The sequence below is a fragment of the Schistocerca serialis genome, chromosome 5 (assembly GCF_023864345.2).
Source record: "Schistocerca serialis cubense isolate TAMUIC-IGC-003099 chromosome 5, iqSchSeri2.2, whole genome shotgun sequence".
Classification (NCBI taxonomy): Eukaryota; Metazoa; Arthropoda; class Insecta; order Orthoptera; family Acrididae; genus Schistocerca; species Schistocerca serialis.
In genome coordinates, this window is record NC_064642.1 from 328,491,152 (window position 1) to 328,505,599 (window position 14,448).

The following is a 14,448-nucleotide window of genomic DNA, read 5'->3' on the forward strand; positions in this document are numbered from 1 at the left end:
ATATGCCAAGTACAAACTCAGTGTAGGCGATACACCTTACCTCTCAACAATACATACCAATACATAGTTCATACTATGACCTCCAAATACACATTTATCTATCCTGGCTTTGTACTGGGGATGTGTTTTATAGTTTCTACTGTGGACTCCTATGAATATATTAAGTGTATGTACATCATATGCAGTGTGGATAAAATTTCTGCATGGTGGTTACATAACAAGCTGAATCAGTGCACAGTAGGAATGGTGGTTATTGCTAGAACAACCGGTTTTTGGTTATAGAAATATTTACCATCTCCAGTTTCGCCTGCCCAAAATAACTGGTTTCTGAAATAATCAATTTTCAGTATTTTATTTTATCTTTTCCAGCAATAAATCCAAACACTGAACAAAGATTGGAAAATTCTAAGACTCTCTCAGATTTTTGCATTGTGTTTCCCTCAGACTTTTACATTGTGTTTTTCAAGATAAAGAGAGAGAAGTATCAAATGAAATAGGTAAATAAAAGAAAACTTAGTGCATGCGTCTTTCACTGCTTTTCTCAAAAAGTAATGAAGGGTCGATTACTACAAAAATTCACAAGTATTCTCCTACTGATTCCAATTTTCTAATTCTCTGTTCAAAAATCATATTGTAATCTGGGATCGTAGCACTGATTGGGTATTATGAATAGACAGTGTTAAAATGCAAGAATGAAGTCGGAGAACTCTATTTTTTGTGTTAAGATGTCCATGTCCCAGATAGATAAATGCATATTATACAGACACTGACAGCATATCAGTTAACTTCTGTTATTAAAAAGTGTGATGAATTGTTAAGTTTTTAATTTATTACTGTTGCTGTAACTTCCTTTTCCATTTACTGTTTCATAAAAATAGCAGACAAATAACAAGCATTTGTTTAAAATTTGTTGCGTTATTTTCCTTTAATTATTTTGAATGAAAACTCCATTTTTTTAATCATATGTATGTCTTTACTTTTCAGTGGGAATTTGAATAGAATTGATTTTATGCTGACAAAACAAAATATGCTCTTTGAAAAAATTCAAATGAACAATTTACATTTAGGCAAAATATAACATTTACCAGGAACAATTAGATGACAGTAGTTAAAATTACAATACTGAATTAATCCATTGGCCTATATTAATCGTCCTATCTGATCGTAAATACTTGTTGTATAATGTGTTGATCTGTAAGTGGATTCCTTTCATCAGAAATAATAGCATTCAAAAATGATAATAGTTTTTCAGAATCCACAGAATGTCCTACTGAACTCATTTTTAAAAGAGTTTTATTCAAAAACCAAAAACTTTTGCACCACTCCTATGACAAATTGATATACCTGTTTTATACCCAGTAATAAGTAAAAAAACTACCTGTTATAATTGATACCAAACAAATACTGAAAATTGCCGGTTATTCAGAACGAAAATACCAGTTTTAAACAGTTGGTTTTCTCCATCCCTAGAGTGCATTAATGAAATAATCTAATTTGGATGTAAGTAATATTTTTATTTCCTGATGGCAGGCTAAGATTGAACACATCGGAAATCAAATTATTTTAATGCAGCTGTTACTTCAGTGCAAGCTTCATCCAAAATATTCACATTGAAAAATCTTCTGGGTTTGTGTGGTTTAATCAAGGCAAAAAGTTATTCCAAAATCTTTACCACTAATGCAGGTGTTCTTTACCATTGTGACAATGTACACTACTGTCCCACTATTAGAATGGTTTTATGTTTATTGCTGCTCCTTTTTCACATGACTAGGATTTATAGTACTTGAGTGTTATTGGATGATAGAACTAGTGAGCCAAATGGCCAAGAGTCTTTATTTATGATTATTTTTAGTTTAATTTAATGACCAATGTTACCAAACTGTGTAGAAACTGTTGCTGTAACGTAACACTTCTCCTGTGATGTTTAATGATGGTTCAGTTTTCTCATTGTACCATCTTCCTTCAGTTGCAGTTAGTACTGTCATGTTATATGAGACAGCCCTACATAGCCTGTCTCACATTAGTTAGTTATCAGTGGCAGCCCCAATGCGCTGGCTCATCTTAATCCCTACCAGGAATCAGATGACCAGAGACATGTAATGGCCACAGCTTTTATCTAATTTGCTAATATTGGCCAATTTAATTCAGTTAAAATTGCAGTAGTTCTTATCTGTTTACAATGAGTTAAAATGTTGATTTTACAAACAACCAGAATAAATTTATTTACACATTGTTCTGTTTTGCAGTTATGCACTTCACGTTAATAGCAAAAGAAATAGTGCCGTACAGTCCAAAGCATCGTCTTGTTCCTGTGACTGTTCATATCAAAGATGTGAATGACAATTTTCCAGAATTCACAAAAGCAGTGTACAATGTAAGTTTGAAGCATACAGTGTTCATTCATTCATTTATTCATTCATCTGTTCACCCGTCATGTTCAATAAATCCCATCATAAAAGAGAGCCTTCAGAGAGGTGGAATGTTTCAAGTTACATTATGGGAAAGGCCAATTACCTCCTCTTACACAACTCATAATCTAACATTTAACATAAATGTTTCCATTAATCAAAATTTATGCCCCGGAGTTATACTATACTGATGAATTACAGGAGGAGCGACTAATAAGATACTCTTTTATTTTAGTTCGTTCTAGCACTCTTTTATTACAATAAAATTTTGTATGGTATGTGAAGAGGTACACATCTCTCTCATTATATCAAGATTAATATTTGACTTAAGAGTATTCTCCACTCCCTCCTTTTATTCTTTGATATTATTTTTTGTTCATTGAATATATACCATGAAAATTTGCTGCAATATCTCTATAGCAACAAATTATATAAAATAATTTTTCGTTGCTCTTCAGTCTTTAAACTGTTTCATTTTTGTGACAGGTATCTATCAAGGAAAATGCTGCTATAGGAACAACAGTTGCATGGGTCCAGGCACTGGATGATGATTCTGGTAATTTGGGAACACAAGGTATTCGATACACCAGTTTAGGAGGAAGTGTTTCTGAAATGTAAGTTTACGTAAGAAAAAGTGTATATAATTATAATTAAGTTGCTGCAAAATAAGTTTAGGTATGTTAAAACTGCAAAATTTAGGGAAACGTATTTATAGAGTATGATTAGACAGATGTACTTTTTGTTGCATAGATCAATACTGACAACATCCTCAAAGCTGTAGAACATCATAAAAGAAGAATACATAATATAACAATGGAAAATCCAGGATGGAATGCAACAATACCAGAGAAGGAAAGTTGCTACTCATCATATAGCGGAGATACTGAGTCGCGATAGGCACAATAAACATACTGCGAACAGCAGCACCAGTGCATGATGTGAGTGGCGACTGGGTGCGGGTAGGAGGAGGCTGGGGCAGGGATGGGGAGGGATAGTATGGTGGGAGTGGCGGACAGTCAAGTGTTGCAATTTAGACGGAGGGCAGGAGAGAAGGTGCAGAGGGGGGAGGGAGTAAGTAGCGGAAAGGAGAGAAATAAAAGAAATTAAAAGACTGGGTGTGGTGGTGAAATGACGGCTGTGTAGTGCTGGAATAGGAACAGGGAGGGGGCTGGATTGGTGAGGACAGTGACTAACGAAGGTTGAGGCCAGGAGGGCTGTGGGAATGTAGGATGTATTGCAGGGAAAGTTCCCACCTGCACAGTTCAGAAAAGCTGATGTTGGTGGGAAGAATCCATATGGCACAGGCTGTGAAGGAGTCATTAAGACGAGGGATATCATGCTTGGCAGCGTGTTCAGCAACAGGGTGGTCCACTTGTTTCTTGGCCACAGTTTCTCGGTGGCTGCTCATGCGGACAGACAGCTTGTTGGTTGTCATGCCTACATAGAATGCAGCACAGAGGTTGCAGCTTAGCTGGTAAATCACATGACTGGTTTCACCGGTAGCCCTGCCTTTGATGGGATAGATGATGTTAGTGACTGGACTGGAGTGGTTGGTGGTAGGAGGATGTATGGGACAGGTGTTGCATCTAGGTCTATTACAGGGGTATGAGCCATGAGGTATGGGATTGGGGGTTGTGTAAGGATGGACAAGTATATTGTGTAGGTTCAGTTGATGGCAGAATACCATGGTAGGAGGGGTGGGAAGGATAGTGGGCACGACATTTCCCATTTCAGGGCATGACAAGAGGAATCGAAACACTGGCGGATAATGTAATTCAGTTGCTCCAGTCCCAGATGGTACTGAGTTACGAGGGGAATGCTCCTCTGTGGCTGGACTGTGGGACTTTTGGAGGTGGTGGGAAGCTGGAAAGATAAGGAACGAGAGATTTGTTTTTGTACAAGGATGGGAGGCTTCAGTGAGACCCTCGGTATATTTTGAGAGAGACTGCTTGTCACTGCAGATGTGATGACCACGGGTGGCTAGGCTGTATGGAAGCGACTTCTTGGTATGGGATGGGTGGCAACTGTTGAAGTGGAGGTATTGCTGGTGGTTAGCAGGTTTGATATGGATGGAGGCACTGATGTAGCCATCTCTGAGGTGAAAATCAACATTTAGGAAGGTGGCTTGTTGGGTTGAGCAGGACCAGGTGAATCAAATGGGGGAGAAGTTGTTGAGGTTCTGGAGGAATGTGAGTAAGGTGTCCTCACCTTCAATCCAGATAGCAAAGATGTCATCAATGAATTTGAACCAGGTGAGGGGTTTAGGATTCTGGGTTTTTAGGAAGGATTCTTCTAGATGGCCCATGAATAGGTTAGCATAGGATGGTGCCATGTGGATGCCCATTGCCGTACCGCGGATTTGTTTGTAGGTAATACCTTCAAAGGAGAAGTAGTTGTGGGTGAGGATATAGTTGGTCATGGAGACTAGGAAGGAGGTTGTTGGTTTGGAATCCATAGGGCATCTGGAAAGGTAGTGTTCAACAGCAGTAAGGCCATGGGCATTACAAACGTTAGTGTACAGGGAGGTGGCATCAATAGTGATGAGCAGGGCAACGTGTGGTAAAGGGACAGGACCTATGGAGAGTCAGTCAAGGAAATGGTTGGTATCTTTTATATAGAAGGATAGGTTCTGGGTAATAGGTTGAAGGTGTTGGTCTACGAGAGCAGAGATTCTCTCAGTGGGGGCACAGTAACCGGCCACAGTGGGGGGTCCTGGGTGGTTGGGTTTATGGACCTTAGGAAGCATGTAGAAGGTGGGAGTACGGGGAGTGGTAGGGGTAAGTAGAGAGATGGACTCTCGAGAGAAGTCCTGGGATGGGCCTAAGGATTTGAGCAGTGACTGGAGATCCTGCTGGATTACTGGAATGGGATCACTGTGGCATGGTTTGTAGGTGGAAGTATCTGGCAGCTGACAGAGTCCTTCTGCCATGTAATCCTTGCGGTTCAAAACAACGGTGGTGGAGCCTTTGTCAGCAGGTAGGATTATAAGGTCGGGATAAGTTTTTAGATGGTGGACTGCGGTTCTTTCTGTGGATGTAAGGTTAGTTTGCATGTTGAGGGATTTGGGGAATGATGTTGAGGCAATGTTCGAGATTAAGAAATTCTGGAAAGTTGGTTTGGAGACAGTGGGGGTGGATCACGGTTGGATGGAGGAGTGAACTGAGTTAGGCAAGGTTCAATATTGGTCTTTGGTTGAGTCTGATTCGTCGGATTGATAGTGAAAAAGTGTTTCCACTGTAGATACCGGAAGAAGGAGAGAAGGTCTTTAAGTAGTCCAGCATGGTTGAATTTGGGAGTAGGGCAAAAGGTTGGTGCTGTGTTTTTTTCTTTTCAGCAGTTTTGTTAATGGTGCCAGCAATTTATCAGCCAGGGAATGTATTGCTGTTAATAATTTAGCATTCTGAGGAATCTTCTTAGGTTATTGAAAGTTTTTGGCCTGAGAACATTGTGAATGGTGATTACACATTCCACAAGAGGTGTGAGCCCTTCTGCAGACACCAAACACACTTGTCTGTGTTGACTATGACACCAGCATCCTGTAAGTGTATGAAAACTTGCCATAGATGTATTTTATGCTGGTCTTGTGATTGTGAAAAGATTAGAATATCATTCATATATCGGAATAATCAATTGATTAGATGGAGCATCTGGTGAAAGGAACTTTGTGATATCCATGGAAGGAAAAATAGGGTCAGTAATCCCAAAAGCTTGCAAGTGTTGTTGCAGATGTTTCTTGTATGTGTCCCATACTTCACTGGACTCATTGTATGTAGGAAAAGGAGGTGGATAAACCATGATGGGTGTGGAGGGCAAAACGGCAGGTGACACAGACAGGAGCATGGTGACAAGACAAAACAGAAGCCAATGATTGAAGTAACTGAATTTGATTGTCTAGCACCTATGATTGGTGGTGCAACACCATATTGAATTAATCTTGCTGTTGAACCAACGAATATAAAATTTCCTCTATAACATAATCGGCCATCGTGAGAATAAATGGAGGACCTACCAGAGTAGAAATTTGTGCTGGGAACAGGGCCACAGTCATTGCCAATTATGTTGTAATTAGGTAAAGTACAACATGACCAGTAGACTGAAAACAACTTTATTCCAGAGAAGCATTAACAACTTGAACACAGTATGTAAGTAACATTCAGTAGGAACCAATTATATACACAAAACTCTGTAGCAATACATGTAGAGAACTGAGGTTGAGCATAGCCTGGCTAGCCTTAAATAGACTGGAGCCCTTGGCAGACTATGATGGTGATCTGTCTCTCTCTCTCTCTCTCTCTCTCTCTCTCTCTCTCTCTCTCACACACACACACACACACACACACACACACACACACACACACACACACACAAACACACATTCACAAGTCTGGGGCACTCGCATGCACAGCCTTTCTAGAGTACAAGCATGCGTCACTGCAGTATTCATCTTAAATAATCTAGGGAAATCACAGAAGACCTAAATCTGGATGGCTGATGGATGGCTGAATGGGAATTTGAACTGCCATCTTCCCAAACATGAAGTCAAAGTCTTACCATTTCTCTGTCCTTCACAACAGATGGGTCCCTCTCAATGTGGGGTATAAGTGACCAGTTCCCCCTTGGAATCTCCCCCAGCCTCTCCCTCTTTCTCCTCTGTGGAAAGAACTAGACAGTTCCAGAAGCTACAATAGTTTTTTCTGCTTTTACTTACGTCTGTTAGCAGTACTGGTGTGCCATTCTGTCTCTGTGCAATTTTACGGTGTTTAAACATTGCCCATGTCTTGAAAACTAGAAATCATATAAGCAATTTCCACTGCTGGATTAGGAAACAGCAACTCTAAATAAGCCATTACTAGTGGAGAAGACTACACAAGACTTGTCAGTCACAGATGATAGCACATTTATATGGCATGCAATACTATTTACTTAATCATCTCATGTTTTATTGAAACAAAAGAATTCTCAGTGGTCATCTCCCCAATTTTTTGTGATCCTCTCTTAGATAGTGCTGGTTCAGATACAAAGTTGGAATCAGCCTTCAGGCAATTGTATACAGGAAGATACTGTCTCTCAAGTGAATGTATTAGTAAGTCTTACTCAATACTTTGTATATTTTGTCAATTGTATTTTGACTTCCAGTCTTGCAACTACAACCTGCCAACTACTGTGCCCACTTAAATGTGGTAGAACAGTGTGTGAAGATTGCAGGTCTTAGTTTTCTATCAGGAAGTTTATGTCTCTCACAGTCACAATCGAGTGACACTATTTTGAATTTTAAAGCATCATTTGGATATATAGTCTTTACAGTCAACAAAAACCATCATGACTGCTATATATAAAAGATCACAGAGTAGAAGATCTCAAAATACCATCTCTATTAAAATATGTGAGTGGAAAGAACTGGAAACTGCTTTTCACAGTTTTGCAGAAGCTTCATTCTGTTCCATTCGGATTACGATTGGATGTGATGTGCATCAGATTTCAAAAATTCTAGACTGAACGAACGTATGAAGATTTCAGATTTGCTTCCGACGCAAACCCAGTCTCTGCACAGACACTAGGGAGCTGGTACTATCCATCTGCCATTTGCTCCTCTGGCTGCCAACAATTACAAATTCCTGGCACACACAGAGTCACACATTTGTGTTATTTTTGCTTATGCTTGCATCTGGTGATGTGAGGCAGGTAGATATGAATATACTGATTGATAGATTTTCTATCTTGGCTACTGAGAAGGATGAAGTTTTGTTTAGATTCATTGGACTGCAAGAAATATATTATTTATGGCATTGTAGGATAATAGTTCAGACTTTCACACAAAGTATTTGTTATTGCCACCTGTGCTAAGTCTAATGATAAACAAAAGAACAGGACAATACAACTTGTATCTTCTCCCTTAACTTACTTTGTGCATGAACATACAAAAATTACTTTACAGTATTAACCTTTGCTAGCACATTACTTGTCTCATTGGTCTTCAAATCCCATATCTGAATCCCACATTCAGCCATCCTGACAATCATCCTACTCAGATAATTAGTTGTCACATCTACCTCTACATCTACACCTACTGCTACATCTACATCTATACTCTGCAAACCAACGTGAGGTGCATGGCAGAGCGTACCTCCCACTGTACCAGTTAATATGGTTTCTTCCTGTTCCATTCACATACAGAGCATGGCAAGAATTATTGTTTAAATGCCTCTCTGTGTGCAATAATTATTCTAAGCTGATCTTCCTGATCCCTATGTGAGTGATGCATAGGGGGTTGTAGTATATTGCTACAGCCAGTTCTTGACATTCTCTTAATAGACTTCCTTGGGATACTTTATGTCTATCTTCAAGAGTCTCCCAGTTCAGTTCCTCCAGTATCCCTATGACACTCTCCTATGGATTAAACAAACCTGTGATCATTTGTGCTTCCATTCCTGTATACATTCAATATCCCCTGTTAGTCCTATCTGGTATAGGTCCCACAAACTTGAGCTATATTCTAGAACCAGTCGCACAAGTGATTTTTAAGAAATCTCCTTGGTAGTAAGAATGCACATCCCCGGAATTCTACCAACAAACCTTCCTTACCCACGACTTAACCTATGTGATCATTCCATTTCATATTCACACAAAGTGTTATAGCCGGGTATTTGTATGAGTTAGCTGATTCCAACAGTGACTCATTGATATTATAATCATAGGATACTACTTTTTTTTTTTTTTTTTTTCATTTTGTGAAGTGTAAAATTAAACGTGATTTTACTATTGATATTGTCTAGAAGGTCATTGATATACAACATGAACAGCAAAGGTCCCAACACACTTCCCAGGGATACACCCAAAGTTAGTTCTACTTCTGAGAGTGACTCTCCATTCAACATGTTGTTTCCTCCCTGGCAAAAATCCCTCAATCCAGTCACAAATTTCACTTGATACCCCAGATGATCATATCTTGGACAATAAGAATAGGTGTGGTACTGAGTCAAATGCTTTTTGGAGTTCAAGAAATACAGCATCTATCTGATTGCCTTGACCCAAAACTTTCAGTTGGTCATGTGAGTTAGATTTCACATGATTGATTTTTTGAAATCCTTGCTGGTCATTCTATTCAAGATACCTCATTATATTTGAGCTCAGAATATGTTCTAAGATTTTACAGCAAATTGATGTCAAGGATATTAAATAGTAGTTTTATGGATTGCTTGTACTACTCTTCTTGTAGACAGTTGTGACCTGCACATGTTTCTGAGAACTGGACTTGGTTTTTTGTTCAAGATATCTGTGATAGACTATAGTCAGAAGAGGGGCTAACTCAACCACAAATTCAATGAGGAGCATTGCGTAATTGTAACACATGTTGTTGTACTCCTTAGGTCCTGGTAGGTGTTGCCTTCTCATCAAACACCATACATAACATTTGTTTTAACTTTCATAACTTAACAGGGACCAAAATACTTGGCCTTCAGCTTTAATTTTAGTCCAGTTCATGTTTGTTTTGTTGTCACAAGATCGCCATTTCTTTCGACCTTGCACCTTGCTGAGTTGTAGTTTAGCAGCTTTCTCCAAGTGAATGACTAATCTTGTCTTACAATAATATTTAAAGCATAAATTAAAATTTAGCACCGTTGTGGAATCTCTGTTGATGGATATGTCATCAGCACTTCTGATTATTTGTTAATGTGAAGTTCAGTTTGTGTAGCATCTTAACTCCAGTTTGTGTGGTAATGATCATAGTCAAAATAGAGTTGATTCTCTCAATCTGATTCACTCCAGGGAATCCAATTGTAATTAAAAAGTGTTCATTCACTATAGGGAATCTAGCTGTAGTTAAGAAATGTCCACTTCCTTTCGCTCAGCCAAGCTCCTTGAATTCTTGAAATATACAGTTTAGGTCCCTCTATCAGCAGTTATTTGGATTGGATTACCAAAATTATTTTATCTGTAATTTCATCTTATCATTTCTGCTCATTTTGTAGTCTATAGAGAAGGCTGTTCCAGTAAGTGTGCCCACTGGTAGGGAGCTGGGCACACATGGGTACAACTGTGCATGAACTGTGCACGTGCATGCAATAAAGAGTTTCCTGCGCATGACAGGTGATGGGAAAATAGGTCATGCGTAAATTGTCAACACTGTAAATAACAGAACTAGTTATGAGGAGACTGAGTAGTGTATTGCAGCAGGATGTGTGTAAAAGAAAAATTCAGTCTAAGTGAAGAATAGTAATATACTGATAAACCAAAACATTACCACCACCTTCTTAATATCTCATTTGTTCATCTCTGAAATGAAATACGTAACTGATTCTACATATCAGGACTCTTAACAGTTTGTTGATGGGTTTGTGGAGGCATGTGGCATTAGATGTCTATGGAAAGATCATGTAATCTACATAAATAAGAGCCTGCTGATTTGCGTATGCGGTGATGGCACCTGATAGTGACCCAGATGGTTTTCATACAATTTAACACCAGTTGAATTTGGTCACTGAGACATCAACATGAGTTCGCTATGGTGTTCTTCAAACCACTGTAGCATGGTTCTGCCTACCAGACATGGACAATTATATTGCTGAAAAATGACATCATTGTTGGGGAAGACTTCAAGCACGAAGGGATGCAGGTGGTTCACAGCTGTCAGTGTGGCTTTGATTACTACTACAGGTTCTGTGCAAGTACAGGAGAATGTCTCCCATAGCAAAATACTGCTCCCACTAGCCTGCGTCTGTGGTGCGGTGCACATATTGAGCCCCCAGTCAACTCAGTGATGGCGTTCATGGAGATGACCAGAGACCTAGTGTAACAAAAATGTGATTCACCTGAAGAGCCAAAACGTTTCCATCAATAGACAGTCAAATCCCAATGGTCCCATGCCTACTGCAATCATAATGGATGATGTCGATAGATCGACATGTGAACATGCAGAGGTGATCTGCCTGCGGAGCTCCATGTTCAACAATGTACGATGAACGGTGAGCTCCAAAACATTTGTGGGTGCACCAGCACTGTGCTCTTTCAGTAGAGATACCACAGATCACCATCTATCCTACTTTTGAGAGTAGATGAGCCTCTGAACCCCATGTTCTGTGAAGAGTCGTGGACATCCAACCATTTAGTGGCTAGTGGCAATTTTACTGTCCTTCTACCTCTTTCTGTAGATGCTCAAGACAGTAGCATATGAACATTCCACCAGCTTCACCATTTTTTAGATACTCATTCACGGCTCTGCATAATAATACTCTGCCCTTTGTAAAAGTCACTTATCTCAGTCGATTTCTCCATTCGTAGCTCATAGCTTTGCAAGGGTGCCCACATCCATGTCTGCTCGTCTTACACACTTCTTATCATGTCATGTGCCCAAGCAGCACTAGGTGGCATCCAACATTGTGGTGGGCACTACTCATAATGTTTTGTCTTATCAATGTATTTTATTATGCTTGTGAAACAAAACATTTCTTTTTTAGAACAAAATATGAAATGTTCCATAAAAACACAGGAGAACTGCCGTAAGTCAGTAACATCTTGCCACAATATTTTGGCATGAAGTCTTTTGGCCATCTTCAGGTGAGTACAGCTGTATAAGTACTGGCGAATACGCGCTGAGCTCTGCTATTTAAAGCCAAAGGGGGCTACATTGTGCATGATGAGGCAAACTGCCAAGATTAATAGACTTTCTACACAGATGCAACAGGAAGCTCCTCGACGATCTGTTGTTAATTTGACAGAGAAAGATTTTGATGATGTGACTATGTCTGTGTTAGAAAAAGCTCTGAATTTTGCCCCCACACTTGTTTCACTGCGATTTGTAGACTTCGTCAGTGCCATTGAAGAAGCTGCATGCCGTCTTGATACAGATAAAGCGGAGGAAGTCTGACATGAATCTTGTCGCGTGCTGACTAGAGGTGCACCTATGAAGAGTAATATCTCACCTACGGAAAGGAGAGCTCTCTGTAATTTAAGAGCAGATGTGGATACAGTTGTCTTAAAATTGGACAAAGGAAATTCTACAGTTCTTACGTCAATAAGATCAATGTTGTATTATGTGATTCCACCTATCACAAAATTGATAAGGACCCCACGAGCTGAGTTATGCGAAAAACAGCAGAACTCTTGTCAAATAGTTCTCTATCAAAGGAGGTCATCAAGAGATTGAAACCAAATAGTGCGGTTCCTCCCAGGCTATATGGACTACCTAAGATCCATAAGGAAAATGTACCATTACGTCCGATTGTGAACAACATTGGGGCAGCCACCTACGACCTAGCAAAATTTCTGGCATCACTGCTTAAACCAGTTATAGGCAAATGCCCTCATCACATAAAAAACTCTAGTGATTTTATTAGCCGTATTCAGTCTTTACAGCTGCAAAGTAATGACTTGCTGGTCAGTCTGGACGTGGTTTCTCTCTTTACCAAGGTGCCTCTTGTAGATTCATTAACCAGTTATAGGCAAATGCCCTCATCACATAAAAAACTCTAGTGATTTTATTAGCCGTATTCAGTCTTTACAGCTGCAAAGTAATGACTTGCTGGTCAGTCTGGACGTGGTTTCTCTCTTTACCAAGGTGCCTCTTGTAGATTCATTACACCTGATCGGTAATATGTTTGATGCAGATATTACAACGTTGTTTGAGCATACTCTCTCTTCTACATATTTTACATTCAACAATGAATTTTATGAACAATCTGATGGTGTCACCATGGGGAGTCCCCTGGTGGCAAATCTTTTTATGGAAGATTTTGAAGAGAGAGCTCTTGACTCTGCCACTTTTAATTTTAGATGTTCTGGTACGGTGCAAGAATGATGGCACACTTGGTCATTCGGTGTATAGGAAACCAACCCATATAGGTTTGTATCTGCAAGCTACCAGTTGCCATCATCCAGCACAAACAATGGGTGTCCTTAAAACTTTAATCCACCATGCCCATATTATTTCTGACGTCGACAGTCTTCAAACGGAACTGAAACACCTGCAAAAAGTATTCCTGATGAATGGCTTTTCAACTAAGCAAGTGAACAGAGCTATGCAGTCCTACAAACAATGCAACAAGGAAGAAGAAGAGGTCTTCAGGTCAATGGCTTATCTACCTTTTATTGGAAACATCTCGTCACAGATAGGTAGAATATTGAGGAAGCATCAAGTTAGAGTCATCTTTCGCCCTCCTCCTAAAATATCATCACTGGTGGGATCCGTTAAGGATGACCTGGGCTTACGTAAATCAGGTGTCTACAAGATTCCGTGTGATTGCAGCAAGTCATATATAGGGCAGACAACAAGAACGGTGCAGGAACGTATTGTGGAACACCAGTGGCATACTCGCCTTCTCCAACCCACCAAGTCCACAATCGCTGGACATTGCATTTCTACTGGCCACTCTATGAATTACAATGATACAAAAATTGTGGCTCAAACATCAAATTTCTGGAGTTCAATTATAAATGAATCCATAGAAATGAAATTGTCAAACAGCGAGACTCTTATCAATCAAGATAGCAGTTACCAGTTAAATTCCGCTTGGAATCCTGTTGTAGAGAAACTTCGTAGTCAATGTAGTTACCAGTATAAAGATAAAGATCAATCTGATATCGAAATACCAAGTTTTCACCGCGGAGGGCGCCAGGTGCAGCCCATGGAGTTGTGAACGCGCACGCTAAACAGTACATGCTTTGGCTTTTAGTAGCAAAGCTCAGTGTGTATTTGCCAGTACTTCTACAGCTGTACTCACCTGAAGATGGCCAAAAGACTTTGTGCCGAAATATCGTGGCAAGATGTTACTGACTTATGGCAGTTCTACTGTGTTTTTATAGAACAATCAGTACGCCGGGAAAGTTTCAAACATCAAAATATGAAATATTTTGACTGAGACCTCTTGTTGGTGCAAGACACAGAACACTTTTCAGTGTTGGATCATGTCTGGGGATCTTTCTGCTGTTTTTATTCTCTTCATAATGGAAAACACTTGTTCACACCAATATGTAGAGCCAAACCAAACACAGAAATAATGTTAGCCACATTTCTGTGTAGCTTTGGAAACTCTTCTGCATGAAC

The 14,448-nt window shown here is 39.6% G+C and overlaps 1 protein-coding gene across 1 annotated transcript in view; it reads left to right on the forward strand.

Moving 5' to 3' along the window:
* Nucleotides 1-14,448, forward strand: part of LOC126481269 (cadherin-23) — a 505,796-nt gene that overhangs the window by 283,763 nt on the left and 207,585 nt on the right. Inside the window, exons 11-12 of the mRNA XM_050104895.1 lie at nt 2,247-2,374; nt 2,895-3,022. Coding sequence (XP_049960852.1) covers nt 2,247-2,374; nt 2,895-3,022 — 256 coding nt within the window. The remainder of the gene's footprint in view (nt 1-2,246; nt 2,375-2,894; nt 3,023-14,448) is intronic.